Genomic DNA, 16,730 nt, shown 5'->3' on the forward strand with positions numbered 1-16,730 from the left:
TCGTGACCCCAACGACTCCGCATTAGCGATGTCGCAGCGTGTAAAGCCCGCTTTAGGCTATGTGCCCACGGGGACAGTGTCCTGCGGTTATATCTGCAGGACATTCCGCAGGAGCTCCCAGAAAACCGCAGCACAACTTTTGTCTGTTTCCATGCTGCGGTTTATTTGCGGAATGTCCTGCAGATGTGGTGCGGGCATTCTGCATTGAGGATACAGTACCATGGCTTCGGCACTGCATCCTCAATGCAGAACAAGTGCTGCAGTGATCGGGAGTTCATACTTACCTCCATCATGCAGCACCTCGCTTTCCGGCGGCCAGGTCACTCTGTCAGTGTCTGCAGGAGAAGGTGGGCGGGCCTGAACTAGCTCCGGCTGTCACATGACTGGAGCTCGTGCCGGCCCCGCCCATCTCCTCCTTGCTGCTCCTGGATCCACCGCGCTCCACCGGAAGAAAGTGACTCCGGTGTCTGCTATCAAAGCAGGTAAGTATATGTAACCCTGCGGAATAATTCACATGCTGCAGATTTTTCCGCAGGGAAATACCGCATTATTTCCGCTGCGGAACAAACCGCAGCGTGGGCACAGCAATCCCCAAATACCATAGAAATAGCTGGGGACTCGCTGTGCTGCAGATTTTTGAAAAATCCGTGGAATTTCCGCAAAAAAATCGCGGCAAATTCCGCACATTTTCCACAGCGTGGGCACATAGCCTTAAACTCTAGAGGGAGCAGCTGCTGGAAATCAAGTGTAAAGCTAGCCTGGTTTACAACTGCAGTAAAAGTGGGCAGAATCAGCTCTCATGTGTGTGATGTCACGCCTCCCCTCCCTTTCTGGGTGTTTCCAAAAGGATATGGGAGGATAAAATATAGTATTACAGTGCAAAGCCATTTTGTTGGTGACCCCAAAGTGATCCTAATACAGTACAGTTCAAAAGTTTAGGGTCACTTAGATATTTCCTTATTTTTTAAAGGAAAGCACATTTTTTTCAATGAAGCTAACATTAAATTAAACAGAAATACACTCTATACATTGTTAATGTGGTAAATGACTATTCTAGCTTCAAACATCTGGTTTTTAATGCAATATCTACATACGTGTATAGAGGCCTATTTCCAGAAAACCACCACTCCAGTGTTCTAATGGTACATTGTGTTTGCTAACTGTGTTAGAAGGCTAATGCATGTTTAGAAATCCCTTGAAAACCCTTGTGCAAGTATGTTAGCACAGCTGAAAACAGTTTTGCTGATTAGAGAAGCTATAAAACTCACCTTCCTTTGAGCTAGTTGAGAATCTGGAGCATTACATATGTTGGTTCCATTAAACTCTCAAAATGGCCAAAAAAAAGAGAACTTTTATGTGAAACTCGACAGTCTATTCTTGTTCTTAGAAATGAAGGATATTTCATGCGAGAAATTGCCAAGAAACTGAAATTTCCTACAACAGTGTGTACTACTCCCTTAAGAGGAGATCACAAACAGGCTCTAATCAGAGTAGAAAGAGAAGTAGGAGGCCCCGCTGCACAACTGAGCAACAAGACAAGTACATTAGAGTCTCTAGTTTGAGAAATTGACGCCTCACAGGTCCTCAACTGGCAGCATCATTAAATAGTACCTGCAAAATACCAGTGTCAACATCTACAGTGAAGTGGCGACTCCGGGAGCTGGCCTTCAGGGCAGAGTGGTAAAGACAAAGCCATATCTGAGACTGGCTAATAAAAGGAAAAGATTAATATAAGCAAAAGAAAACAGACATTGGACAGAGAAAGGTTAGAAAAAAGTGTTATGGACATACGAATCGAAGTTTGAGGTGTTTGGATCACACAGAAGAACATTTGTGAGACACAGAACAACCGAAGATGCTGGAAGAGTGCCTGACGCCATCTGTCAAGCATGGTTTGGTGCTGGTAAAGTGGGAGATTTGTACAAGGTAAAAGGGATTTTGAATAAGGAAGGCTATCACACCATTTTGCAGCGCCATGCCATACCCTGTGAATAGTGCTTGATTGGAGCCAATTTCATACTTCAACAGGACAATTACCCAAAGCACACCTGCAAATTATGCATGAACTATTTCGGGAAGAAGCCGGCAGCTGGTATTCTATCTGTAATGGAGTGGCCAGCCCAGTCACCAGATCTCAACCCTATTGAGCTGTTGTGGGAGCAGCTTGATTGTATGGTACGCAAAAAGTGCCCATCAAGCCAATGCAACTTGTGGGAGGGGCTTCTGGAAGCATGGGGTGAAATATCTTCAGGTTACCTCATCAAATTATAAGCTAGAAAGCCAAAGGTCTGCAAAGCTGTGATTGCTGCAAAGGGAGCATTCTTTGAAGGAAAACATTATTATTTTAAGTAAAAAATCATTATTTCTAACTTTGTCAAAGTCTGGACTATAATTTATATTCATTATGCAACTCATTTGATAAATAAAAGTATGATTTTTTATGGAATAGACAAAATTGTCCGGGTGACCCCAAACTTTTGAACTGTAGTGTATGTCTAAAGTATTACCAAGGACAGGTGGCATAGTGCTCCACTCTATAATGTGCCCTATAATATACAGTGTGTCAAAATATACAGTGCCCCATAATATAGTGCTGCATACAGTACACAGCTCTGCTATATCAGTGTGCATAGCTTTCTACAGCCCCACATAGCGCTCTGCATGCCCCACAAAGCGCTCTGCACACCCCACATAGCGCTCTGCACCCCCACGTAGCGCTCTGCACCCCCCACATAGCATTATGCAGCCCATTATAGCATTATGTGCCCCCACTGTGTAGTGAATAAATACATACTCACCCCTCCTCGGTCCCCTGCCGCTGCTCCTCATTCACCCGCTGGGTCTTTGCTCTTCACATATCAGCACAGCAAGCATACAGTAGTGACGTCACCGCTGTGCTGAGCTGTCAGAGAGCACAGACAGCGGAACAATGATGAGAAGGAAGTGCTGCTCTGTCTCATCATTGCTTTCAAATGTATTGGCATCTGTGATTTGGGGCCCCCCAGCTCACAGGCCCCATAGCATTGGCGTGGCCTGCCTCTATTGGCGGTATGCCACTGCTACTGAAGACACTAGAATGTATTGGCTGTGGTCAGGACCTGGAAGGAGCCCGTTTATTCTAGTTTATACTAGGCTCAACCGTTCTGTCAGCCCAGTGTCACCGCTCAACTAGCACTGAGCGCAGAGCGGGTGATAGGGGAAATTAAGCGCACAGCATATGCTGTGGTCTCCAAAAAGATGGCGCCGATCTCCTCAGTCTCCTTCTGCTGTAATCTGGACAGCCCAGTGGGCGTGTTCAGGTCACAGCAGGGATCAGTCTCAGTGTTAAAAGATAGGGTCGGAGCGCGAGTATCAAACCTTATGCGCAGGAACCACCATACTTGAGGTGAGTAACTGTCATTACACACAGCAAATACAAGATGGCAGCCTTCAGTGTTTCAGTAAAAATAATTAAATAAAAACTAAATAAACAATTAATTTAATTTTGCATAAATAATAATTAGTTCCAGAATCACTATTATTAATATAAAAATGAAAAAAAAGCGACACCTTACCTTTAAAGCCCTTCCGAGTTTCCTTGACTTTGTAAACTAGTTCCTTGGATTTGTGTGCACAGTTCATATCTTCTCATAAAGTGCCTCTTAACCCTTTACCTATTCATCCAGAACCTTGGGCTGCAATTTCCATGGACTTTGCTAAAGATCTTCCTGAGGCTCAAGAATTCACAACCACCTGGGTCATTGTGGAAAATTGTTTAAAATGTTTTTCATTACTAGGACTTTTATCTTATCCATAGGTGGCCCAGGTGTTTTGCAAATAAATGTTCCAGTAGCATGGTCCTTCAGCTTCTGTATATAGCATCTGACCGAGGTGTGCAGCTTGTGTCCAGAGTCTGGAGGACACTACAAGAATCTCAAAATTTCCTTAACGCTGCTTTACACACAACGATATTGCTAGCGATCTCGGTAGCGATGTGACACGCCCAGATCGTTGTTACGATTTGCCGAGATCGCTCATAGGTTGTTTTGTAGCAGTCACACGTACACATCTCACAAACGACGCTACATCGTTCAGCGATAAATTGTTTCACCAAGGCGGTCGTGGGGATGTTGTTCGTTGTTGGCAGGGTGTCAAACGTAGCAATATGTCTGCTGCGTTCCAAACGACGAACAATATTTTGAAACTGAACGTCGTGTCAACTATCAACGATTTTCACCCTATTTGCGATCGTTCGGAGTCGCACGTAGGTGTCAAACGCAACGACATTGCTAACGGTGATGGAAGTGTGCCACGAAAACCGTGACCCCGACGACATATCGTCAGATAAATCGTAGCGTGTAAAGTGGCCTTTAGACTTGGCATATCATCAGTAAAATAATGCGCAAACTGAGATGATTAATCAGTCTATGGAGCAGTAACTTCAGATTTTCTTTAATTCACATAAAGAGCCAATTTTGTTTCCTTTGGCCAAATTTCCCCACAACAATTCTGTTTCTGAGTCTTTTGGGTAATCTCCCATTCACAGTCTAGAAACTCGTTTTCCTCTGCTGATAGCATCCGAGAGTCAACTTCCTGCTGTGAAAATTCATAACATCTGGAGTGAGGTGCAGTCCAACTTTGCCACTGCTAAAAACATGTATTCAAAGACACAAGGCTAAATTCATAAGTCCATTCCAAATTATTAAACAAATCAATCTGGTTACTTTTCATTTTATACTACCTTCTGTTTTCCAGCTTCCCAATGCTTTTCATATCTGATGACAGGTCCCTTTTAAGTCAGGATTTAAAGGGGGTTTTCTGGGTCAAGTTTAAAAATAGGCAGGTAGCCTAACATTGGGACATGCAGTTAAGATTCTGCTCAGTTTCACTCACCCAGCGGGTGTCTTGTGACCATTCATTTGACCATTTGAGAGAAGCAGAAATGAAAGCAGTTAGCATGTGACAACAGGTATACAGATTAAATGAGTGGTTGTCTGATGACCACCAAGCGAGTGAAACAGAGCAGAGTCCTAAAAAAGTTCATATTTTACATACTGTTAGGGTTTCCAATCCCACTTAATTTAACCCGATAAGGTCATTTAATACTAAGAGACTCAGCCCTTTTTTTTCCCTTTCGGTTTCTACTTGTGATCGGATAATAGAATTTAAAAATATAATTTTAGCTACATATCTGCATTACCTCAATGAAGTGATTAAGATTCTGTTGCATTTCATTAGTTTTATCGAAAATGGCCCTTTTCATATTCCGCAAAGTAGAATATTCAAAAAATGAAGTTGTTCAACAGATTTGTTTTATTTCATTTTTTTCTCTATATAGGATGGCCAGTCTCGCACAGTACGACAGTTTCAGTTCACTGATTGGCCAGAACAAGGTGTGCCAAAATCAGGTGAAGGTTTCATTGATTTTATAGGCCAAGTGCACAAAACAAAGGAGCAGTTTGGGCAAGATGGTCCTATATCTGTTCACTGCAGGTAGGAGAACAGCTGAACTTTTTACAGATTGGTCCAATTACCAATCTGCTTTTTGTTATTTAGCCACTTAGTACACTATGATGTAAATGTATGTTATGCAATGTCTGTAGTTAAAGCACCCTGCAGTAAATGTATGTCCTGGTGATTGCAGCTTGGCTGGCTGCCAGTCATGCCATAATAGTTTGATGACAGAGTTTGTAACTCTTATCTCTCATCTTCTGAACTCCGTTTTGAAGGTAGAATTGAGACACCTCTGTACACATTTCACTGTCAGGTGATCCCACTAATAATGGGTATCACCAACATCAATCTAAAGTTTGTGGAGTTTAACTATACTCTACAGACACTAGGAAGGTAACCTAGAATTAGTGCAGTTCTAAAAGTATTCAAGGTAAAACAATAGTTTTATTCAAAAATATTTAAAATACAAACGAGTAAAGAGTAAAAAAATCAGCAAAAGAGCCTAATAGACAAGGGATGTGATGGTGAATCAGGCCAATAGAAATATAAGTCAGGATTAAGTATCAAGGAAGGGCCCTGTAGAAATTGATATCTTTCAGGAATAAAGTATAATTATAAAAAGAGAACTCTATAAAGTGGTGGAAAAAAAATGAAGTAGGATAATGGGCAGTACAAAAAAAAAAGTTGAAAGTAAGATTGTGTTGTACTTGTAAGACCTGTGGTCAAAGAAGTACTGCAGGTATAAAGATTATAATATACTTATACAGTTATATCTAACGGGCTGATTTGGTATAAAAATAATTGAACCTGCCAGGTATACAGAAAAATAAGGTGCAAAGTAGTACAACATAAACCTCTCAATATTTTACAATATACAGCTATAGTGGAATAAAATAGAAATTTGTGTAAAGGTTGAATACTATGTTGTGCTCAAAAGTATAAAGGAACTTCGTAAATGTGCAGGATACTGAAAATAATGAAACAGGTACTGAGGCCAATCCTGAATGTGGCAAGACTTGGGAATCCACAATATAGATAAGCTATAAAATGAACATATTGACTCCTCCTAAAGAAGCTGGGTGAAACGTGCTTCGGGGTGAAGAAACATGACTCCATAAGGCTTAACACTCACATATCTCAGGTAACAGGTACCTTCAATATGTTCATCTTATAGCTTATCCATATTTGATTTTTAAAGTTTTTAGAGCTTGACTATTTTTGGGTTACCTTCTTAGTGTATATAGATATATTATTTCTTGAAGCGTATCTTTTCTGGATAGCATTCCATCATTACAAAAAAACAACCCATTTCATGTAATAATGTTTGTGGAGGCCGTTTGAAACTCTATCCTAGAACAAGGCTAATTCAGTTAAAAATAATCCACTGTAAGATAACCATGAATGAGTGTTATTAAAAATACTTGTTTCACACTTACAGTTCCATATAAACAAGCAGCCAATTACCCAATGAGCGAGTAAAACGCTTGTTCAAAAAATCATCATTCTTGGCGGTTGTTGGTTGTGTAAACTCTACTCACACCACCAAGAATTATAGTAGCCTATGCTCACTGAGTGATCAAGTATGTATTGCTCTATGCTCATCATTTGCATTGCTCTGCCTGAATATACAGGCATGTAAACGACCGCCGATTGGTAAATGTTTACTGATCGGTGGTCATATCCGCTCACTGGAGTAAGAAGTACATATTTCATTAAGAGTCACATTTCATAACTGACATATATCGCCACCAGAAATGTCCATTTCTGAAGAAAGTTACATCACTGAAGTTTTGTAACTTTCTACTAATTTAATGAGCGGGAGTTGCCACCCCCCATCCCTCTTATTGATGTAGCTGGCCGAGACTGACGTGAATACGCCAAAAGTCACAATATTTTTGCTCAATTGTACAAAATTATTGTGACTTATTAGGCCTTGTTCACACACTGCGTTTGTACCCGTGTTTTTATTGCGTTTTTGCTGCAGAAATTTCTTGAGAAAATGGTTGTACCCTTTTTGCAGACATTCCCCAGAAAAACTATGAAAAAAAATAGCTGTGCGCACACTGCGATATTTTCTCAAGAACATTCTTTCTGCAGAATTTCTAGAGAAAAAGAATGAACATGTCACTTGTTTTCTGCAAGTACCTGTGTTTTTTGCCATAGATAATGGTAAAAATCCCCAGGGACCAACCTGCGGAAAAAACGCACCAAAACCGCATAAAAAATGCACAAAACCGCGGTAAAAACTCATCCGGTTTTTGGTGCGTTATTGGTGCGTTTTTTGACCGCAAGTGCGCTAATCTTTCAGACTCTCAAGAAATTTCTTGAGAAAAATCCTTTTTCTAGTGTGAACAGAGCCTTAAGGTGTTTTACAGCAAAATTCTCGTGTAAAAAACGTAATAAATCAGCCCCCTAATCTTTATGTAGATTTGCTCCTATTTTCTCATTGATCAGCCATGGGGATGTATGATATTTGAGAAATATCCCCCTTTTGTTCCTCAAAACAGTGCCAAAAATGGTGCAATTTTCTGCCACATCATGGTTGTGTCTTGATGGTGGGCCCAATAGTTAGCAAACTATAGACAACTGATTAACCTTTAATATTGAAGTAAGAGCATATTAGGAAATGTATGTAATATTTTAATTGTTATTGATTTTTACAAGACTTAACATATTTTATTTTTTCATGCTTCTCTAGTGCTGGAGTCGGCAGAACAGGGGTATTTATCACGCTCAGTATAGTCCTAGAGAGAATGCGTTACGAGGGTGTGGTAGATGTTTTTCAAACTGTAAAGATGCTGCGAACTCAGAGACCTGCAATGGTACAGACAGAGGTATGTTTCAGAAAGTGGTATCATGCATCGCGTCTTTTCTCACTATGCTTGTCTTACCTTTACAGGATATCTTGTTTTATGACTATTACAGTAAATAAAAATCACATTTCAAAATATGTTGCTGTTTCTTGTGTAGCCTTTTTACATAATGTGTATATTCACTGACCTATGTGCACATCACGTGGACACAATTGTAAAGGGGGCTTTACACGCAATGACGTCGCTAACGAGATGTCATTGGGGTCACGGAATTCGGGACGCACATCCGGCCTCGTTATCGACGTCGTTGCGTGTGAAACGCAGGAACGACCATTAACGATCAAAATTTCTCACCATATCGTTGATCGTTGACACGTCGTTCTAATCTCAAATATCGTTGCTATTGCAGGACACAGGTTGTTCGTAGTTCCTGCGGCAGCACACATCGCTATGTGTGACACCACAGGAACGAGGAACAACATCGTACCTGCGGCCGCCCACAATGAGGAAGGAAGGAGGTGGGCGGGATGTTCCGCCCGCTCATCTCCTCGCCTCCGCTTCTATTGGGTGGCCGCTTAGTGATGTCGCTGTGACGCCGCACAAACTGCCCCCTTAGAAAGGAGGCGGTTCGTCGGCCACAGCGATGTTGCTAAGAAGGTACTGTATTTTTCGGACTATAAGATACACTTTTTTCCCCCCAAATGTTGGGGAAAAGTGGGGGGTGAGTCTTATAGTCTGAATGTAGGGCTGCGGGAAATGAGGGTGCTGCGGTGGAGCGGGTCATCGGGGGCACAAGCAGGCTGTGGCAGCGCCTGCCATGACCACATGGACCCGCTCATTTAATGTGCACGCCCATCATCCCTCAGCGCTGAAGCTGGCGCTGACGGGTGGGCGGGATGATGGGCGGGGGATAAATAGCCGGCCCGCGTGATCACCCCTGGCAACTACAGCCTGGTGTGATCATGTGCGGCTGTATTCACTGCTCCCCATGCATCATCATCAGCGCGGGGTGCAGTGAATCAGTATACTCACCGGCCACGATCCCTGCAGCACCACAAAGTCCTCCTGTCTGTGCCGGCGGCGGCTGAGTGGAGACTAGCGGACGGTGCGCACAGCGATGACGTCATCGCTGTGCGCATGTGTCCACACACAGCCACCGCCAGAACAGACAGGAGGACATCACTATGCTGCAGGGATTGTGGCCAGGCTCCACACAGGTCAGCTGCTGCCGGCACAGACGGGAGGAGAAGCGATGCTTCAAGGAGTGAGGTAAGGTGAGTATGAACGTTTATGTTTTTTTATGTGCCACAGGATGCGGGCCGTATACCAGGATGGGGGTATATAGCAGGATGGGGGTATATAGCAGGATGGGGGTGTATAGCAGGATGAGGACATATAGTAGGATGGGGTTATATTATGAGCAGGATGGGGTTATATTATGAGCAGGATAGGGGTATATTATGAGCAGGATGGGGGTATATTATGAGCGGGATGGGGGTATATTATGAGCAGGATGGGGGTATATTATGAGCAGAATGGGGGTATATTATGAGCAGGATGGGAGTATATGAGCAGGATGGGAGTATATGAGCAGGAAGGGGGTATATTATGAGCAGGATGGGGGTATATTATGAGCAGGATGGGGGTATATTATGAGCAGGATGGGAGTATATATGCAGGATGGGAGTATATGAGCAGGATGGGGGTATATTATGAGCAGGATGGATGGGGGTATATTATGAGCAGGATGGTGGTATATGAGCAGGATGGGGTTATATGAGCAGGATGGGGTTATATAAGCAGGATGGGGGTATATTATGAGCAGGATGGGGGTATATTATGACCAGGATGGGGTTATATGAGCAGGATGGGGTTATATGAGCAGGATGGGGGTATATTATGAGCAGGATGGGGGTATATTATGAGCAGGATGGGGGTATAAAATGAGCAGGATGGGGGTATATGAGCAGGATGGGGGTATATGAGCAGGATGGGGGTTTATAGCAGAATGGGAGTATATGAGCAGGATGGAGGTATATGAGCAGGATGGGGGTATATGAGCAGGATGGGGGTATATAGCAGGATGGGGGTATATAGCAGGATGGGCTATATGCCAGGATAGGGTATATAGCAGGATGCAGCCATATGCAGGATGTGGGCTATACCAGGATGAGGGACATATACTGTATATACAAGGCAGGAGGATCATTACCAGGATGGGGTACCTTAGTAGAGAATTTGGGGACATTACCCCCATAACAGTGTCAGCAGCAGATCCTCGCCCCATAACAGTGTGTCATGACCACATTTTTTTGCTAAAAATTTTATTTTCCTACTTTCCTTCTCTAAAACCAGGGTGCGTCTTCTGGTCCGGTGCGTCTTATAGTCCGAAAAATACGGTAAGTATGTGTGACAGGTGTTAGCGATATTGTGTGCCACGGGCAGTGATTTGACCGTGACTCACAAACGACGGCGGCGGGTGCTTTCACCAGCGACATCGCTAGCGATGTCACTGCGTGTAAAGCAGCCTTAAGGGAAGATCACTGGGGTCATGTTTATATGCTCTGTGTCCATTAACATTCTCTAAATGCACTTCCAGGCTAATTTACATGTGACTTCAAAACTTGATTTTTTAACATCAACACAATTTTTTATTCTTGTGCTTGGACCTTTACATCCATTCCACTAATATTGACAGTTTCCCTTTAAGTATAGCTGTAAAATGGAGAACTCTGAAAAATGGTAGTGTAATTCTCTTTCATGCATTACTGCAATTAAATGACTCAATGATGATGGCTTAAAGGGAATCTGTTACCAGTTTTTTGCCACCTAATCTGAGAGTGGTATAATTTACAGACAGAGATCCTGATTCCAGCGATGTGTCACTTACTGTGCTGCTTGGAGCAGTTTTCATAAAATCATTTTATCAGCAGGAAGTTATCACTGGAGGACTAGTAAACCAATTAGCCCTCCATGTTCATGAGCAATGTACAACCCTGCCCCTACCACTGATTGGCAGATTTCTGTGAACACTGTACATTGGGCAAAAAGCTGCCAATCAGTGAAATGGCTGAGCTTATACAGAGGTTATCATTTATACAACTGAAAGATCTGCAGCAGACAAAACAAAAATTGTATCAAAATTATAGTAAGCAGCTCAGTAAGTGACAAATCACTGGAATTAGGGTCTCTGTCTCTACATTATGCTGCTCTCATATGGGGGAGTAAAAACCTGGTGACAGAGTCTCTTTAAAATTGTTTGTTCTTTTTTTGTCATATTAACTTATCATTGATAGATATCCAGCAAATAGAGAGTTAGCTAACGCATGGCCTCATTTGTGAAGCTTAGAGGCTGTATGGTGAGCCATTGAATCCCATACAGCTCCACATTAGTAACTAATATTAGCTCTCTTGACATGTCTGCTTCAGTTAACAGCCCCTATGCCAATGCACAATAGCCTATACACAGTGCCAAGCATTCATTAGAATGTTGTCTGGTTAAATTAACATGGTATTAAAAAGTACTAATAATAATAATAATAATAATCATTTTTATTTATACAGCGCCAACATATTCCACTGCACTTAACAATTCAGAGGGGACATGTACAGACAATATCAGGCATTACAGAGTAAAGGCTGCTTTACACCTTACAATTTCACATGCGATCTTGTATGCGATGTGACACGCCCCCATCGTATGTGCGGTACGTTCAATTTGTTGCCCGTGTCAAACGATTAAATTATGTCACACGCACTTACCTTCAATACGACCTCGATGTGGGCGGCGAACATCCACTTCCTGAAAGGGGAGGAACGTTCGGCGTCACAGCGACGTCACACAGCGGCCGCCCAATAGAAGCGGAGGGGCAGAGATGAGCGGGACGTAAACATCCCGCCCACCTCCTTCCTTCCGCATTGCAGGCGGGACGCAGGCAAGATGTTTTCAGCGTTCCCAGGGTGTCACACGGAGCGATGTGTGCTGCCCTGAGAACACTGAACAACTGGACGTTCAATTTTTAGAAAATGAGCGACGTGTCAACGATGAATAGTTTTTCATACTATCGCAATCGCACGTAGATTTCACACGCTACAACAACACGATGCCGGATGTGCGTCACTTACGACGTGACCCCGCCGACACATCGTTAGATATATTGTAGTGTGTAAAGCCCGCTTTAGGCTGAGTTCACGTGTCCTGTAATCATCCTTTAGAACGAATCCTTCAGAGATCCACTAGCAAAATGAGTTCGTCCAGATCCGTTTTTTTTAACATTGTAGTCTATGGAAAACAAATCCGTTAACAGATTACTATTTAGCTTCCATTTTAAATAGATCATGTAAGAAAAAACTAATCCATTACAATGCAAGAAAAATGGATGGCTAAATAACAAATCGTTAACGGATCCGTTCTCCATAGAGTCCAATGTTAAATAAAACTCTTTCGGCAGACATCAGTTAACAACTGCCAAAAAAATTGTGTTTGGAGAACTTTTTTCCCGAAGAGATCTCCACAGGATCCGTTCTAACAGATGACAGGACATGTGAACTCAGCCTTACAAAATTCACAGATACCAAGAAGAGTGAGAGCCCTGCTCACAAGCTTACAATCTACTAAAAGATGTTTGGTTTAGTTGATATTAAACTAGCTGTGTTACCCAGCATTGCCCGGGATAGTAACTAATTATTCTTAACTATTACAAAATAAAATGCGTTAACAAAAAAATATTTTCCACATAAACGTCACAAATTAAACAGGTGTAAGCACAGAAATTATATTATCTCACACATAAGCTGTCATATACTAACAATGTCCTTCGTTGCCTATAGAAAGCAATCAGAGCTCCTTGACCTCTAACACAATAGAAGCAGAGCTGTTATTGGTTGCTATAGGCCACGTGATAAATATCCAAGGTAACTGTCAAAGCAGCCAATACATTACCTCAAATATCCAAACAGTTTCTGTGTGTGTGTGTGTGTGTGTGTTTTTTTGTATGTGTCTATTTCTGTGTGTCTTTCAGTGTGTGTCTCTTTCTGTATGTGTCTTTCTTTGTGTGTCGCTTTCTGTGTGTCTCTTTCTGTGTGTGTCTCTTTTTCTGTGTATGTGTCTCTTTCTGTCTGTCTCTTTGTGTGTCTCTTTCTGTGTGTGTGTCTCTTTATGTGTGTTTCTTTCTGTGTGAGTCTCTCTCTGTGTGTCTCTTTCTCTGTTCATAATAGGAGTCTATAATAACAGATCCATTCCCAGCTCCATTGCCTTTAAAGTAAGCAGGTTATTTGGCAAATAAATGTAAAGGAGTCAAATGAGGTGTCTGTGTAAAATTTCATGATTGTAAATGTGGCGGTGCATATTCCTTTAGCACACATACATACACTCATTTTTATATATTAGATAGAAGGAATGGAAGGCCTCCCATATGATGACAGGTTGAAAAAGTTAGATATGTTTAGCTTAGAAAAAAGACGTCTCAGAGGAGATCTCATTTATATGTATAAACACATGTGTGGTCAATATAAAGGACTGGCACATGACTTATTCCTTCCAAAGACAATACTAAGGACCAGGGGGCACTCACTGCGAGTGGAAGAAAAGTGATTCCGGCAGCTAAATAGGAAAGGGTTCTTTACAGTAAGAGCAGCCAGACTGTGGAATGCCCTACCACAAGAGGTAGTAATGGCAGATACTATAAGGCTATGTGCGCACAGTGCGTTTTTCGCGGCGTTTTTGCGCGTTTTTCGGGTGCGTTTTTGGCCTCAAAACTGCATGACTTTGCTTCCCCAGCAAAGTCTATGAGTTTTCATTTTTGCTGTGCGCACACAACTTTTTTTTTAAGCTGCGTTTTTGAGCTTGAAAAAAAAAATGGACATGTCAATTCTTTCCTGCGTTTTCTCCCCATGCAATGCATTGGGAAAAATGCAGCAAAACGCAGAGATGAAAAACGCAGCAAAACGCAGCCAAAAACGCACCAAATCGCGGTAAAAACGCATGCGTTTTTTGACGCGTTTTTTTTACGCGGGTGCGTTTTTGTGCGTTTTTAGCGGCCAAAAACGCAGCGTCAAAAAAAATGCAGCGTGTGCACATAGCCTTACAGCTTTTAAAAAAGGGCTGGATGATTTCCTCAGTACACACAACATTGTTGGTTATAAATGACTTAGTGACCAAATGTAGAACTGGTGGAGGAAGGTTGAACTAGATGGACCTAGGTCTTTTTTCAACCTAAGTAACTATGTAACTATGTAACTATGATAGTGCAGAGAAATGCATATATTAAGTATTTTCTTCTCTCTCCTTTTTAGGATGAATATCAGTTTTGCTACCAGGCTAGTTTGGAGTATCTGGGCAGCTTTGATCACTATGCAACATAAGAAGCCATCTTAATTGAACATGGTCAATCACAGTCATCATCACAGTTTCTGCTGATCCTCTTTAAAGGCCAAACTGAAAGACTCTGCCACTAGGGGGAATTTAAATGCATTTTTACAGATGTCACATTCAGAATTCAGTGGTGTAAAGAGACTTTCTGAGATTTAGGTGACTTATATTTTAAAATGCTTTTAATGTGATACTTCAATCACTGTTCTTGAATATACTGTACATGGATCTTGTACCACAAGTGGTAATCCCAGATTGTGTAACAATGTATGTTCTTTCATAAGAAGATAAGAGGAACTGATGTTGCATCCTTGAGGCTCATTTTATTTTCAAACTTTTGAAGTACAACTGTTAAGACAGAATATTTGCAATGTTTGTGAACTGGTAAATTTAGTTATTTTTACGTGTGTTGTAACTTTACCAAGAGCCCGTTAAGAAAAAAGTAAGTCGGGCAAAAGTAAAATTCAGCAGGCTGCTGGTGAAAACTATGGCTGGGTAAGTTGTAACTTGTCCAACGGGCCACCACTACCTGCCTCTGCCTTGCATCATTCCTAAACATCATGGTTATGTTAGACTTATTACTAACAATTTGCACATATCTTGATTTCAGCCCTACAGAAGGTTTCAGCCTATCTAATCTCTCCTAGAAGATTTTACATAAAGAAATGTTTAATTTTCTTAAAGTTCCTTTGTTGATTGTAAATGAGAGAGGAGATAGGGTAGGAAACTGCTGCACACTGATGTTCAGCAGTTCATTGACTGTGGCCAATTAAGCGTTTATACTTATTTATTTTTTATTGTTTTCTTTTTTAATGTCCACAATGCAGTGTGTCCAAAATCCAAAGTGCAGCTTGTATATTTCAAAGTGTACATCAGTAGCTTGCTTTTAAGTATTGTATCTGTATCCATTCAAGTGACATTAAAATTAGACCCTTTTTATATTGTATTGCCTTTTTGTAAAGAGAAAAACTATCAATGTAATGAAGAGACATTCTACAGTTCATATTCTGTTACAAGACTGTCTATTTTTTCACTGTAGAGATGTTATAGGCAATGGCTACTAATCAACCCAGTGAGCTGCTCGTCTCCGGTCTACTTTTTCTACTACTGATGGAGTACAAATTCTGTGGGATTGTTCCTAGTGATTAGAGAGAATATAGCACATCATTCAACCTAACTATGGAGCTTATATTAAATGTACCAAAAATATTTATTTACATAAAAGCAAAACAAAAAAACACAACGCATTAACAAACCAATGTAAATAGAATACAACTCTTTTTCACAAGCCCCTTCACACTATTGTTTGTGCCCTTCCTTCTTCATGAACCTCAGAGTACATACGTGTGCTGAAATTCTCAGATGCCCTGCATTTAAAAGAGAAGAGCCACGGGGTTAAAAAATCGGTAATGCTCTAAAACCTGTTTGTTGCTTGCAGCAACTCCATTATATATCAACTGCCCAACGTGTAAAATAATAACAACAACATATAACAAAGGAATGTGTAATTCCGAAATGAACATATTTTGTAATACTTCATTTTTTGTGGAACAATGTGCTCTCCCCATAACAGAAGAATAAGAACCTGTACTTCTAAGGAGCCACTATACCTTGAGAACCAACATTCAGAATGTACAGACAATGGTACTGTGTGCTGACATTTAGTGGACTGTTAGTCACAGGAAAGTGGTCAGTGGATTCAATAAAAAACTATTTTACAAATAAATTTCAACCTTCTGTTCATCCTAATTGTAAAGTGCAACTGTCACTCTTTATAACTGTAATTGAAACAGCAATGAAATGTGATTTACTCACCATAATGTATGTAGAAATATCAGCTTTGTAATAAAGAAGTCAAAATGACTCTTTTGACTGTTATTGTGTCTAATAACTGTAGCCCAAAGAACAAAAATGATGGTAAAGCAGAGATGCTGCTTGTACGTACAGTTCATTCATCTTTTGTAACACCGCACAGTATTGTTGGTTGTCTTCTCTTTTCTCACATTCCCCGTGCTGGAAACAGCAAAGCACAATAGAATTCTGCCCTTTCCACAGCAGGCTATATTCGGTAAGTACTGTAAAAGTGGGTGACTTAAGGCCACTTTACACACAGC

At 41.3% G+C, this 16,730-nt stretch overlaps 1 protein-coding gene across 1 annotated transcript in view; it reads left to right on the top strand.

Annotated features, from left to right (window-relative positions):
- PTPRS (protein tyrosine phosphatase receptor type S) overlaps nt 1-16,479 on the top strand; it is a 684,599-nt gene extending 668,120 nt beyond the window's left edge. The window contains exons 32-34 of the mRNA XM_075352599.1: nt 5,318-5,472; nt 8,132-8,267; nt 14,541-16,479. Of these exons, the coding sequence (XP_075208714.1) occupies nt 5,318-5,472; nt 8,132-8,267; nt 14,541-14,609 (360 nt within the window). The 3' untranslated portion in view covers nt 14,610-16,479. The remainder of the gene's footprint in view (nt 1-5,317; nt 5,473-8,131; nt 8,268-14,540) is intronic.
- Nucleotides 16,480-16,730: the final 251 nt, after the last annotated feature.

Source organism: Anomaloglossus baeobatrachus, chromosome 1, assembly GCF_048569485.1.
Source record: "Anomaloglossus baeobatrachus isolate aAnoBae1 chromosome 1, aAnoBae1.hap1, whole genome shotgun sequence".
Taxonomy (NCBI): domain Eukaryota; kingdom Metazoa; phylum Chordata; class Amphibia; order Anura; family Aromobatidae; genus Anomaloglossus; species Anomaloglossus baeobatrachus.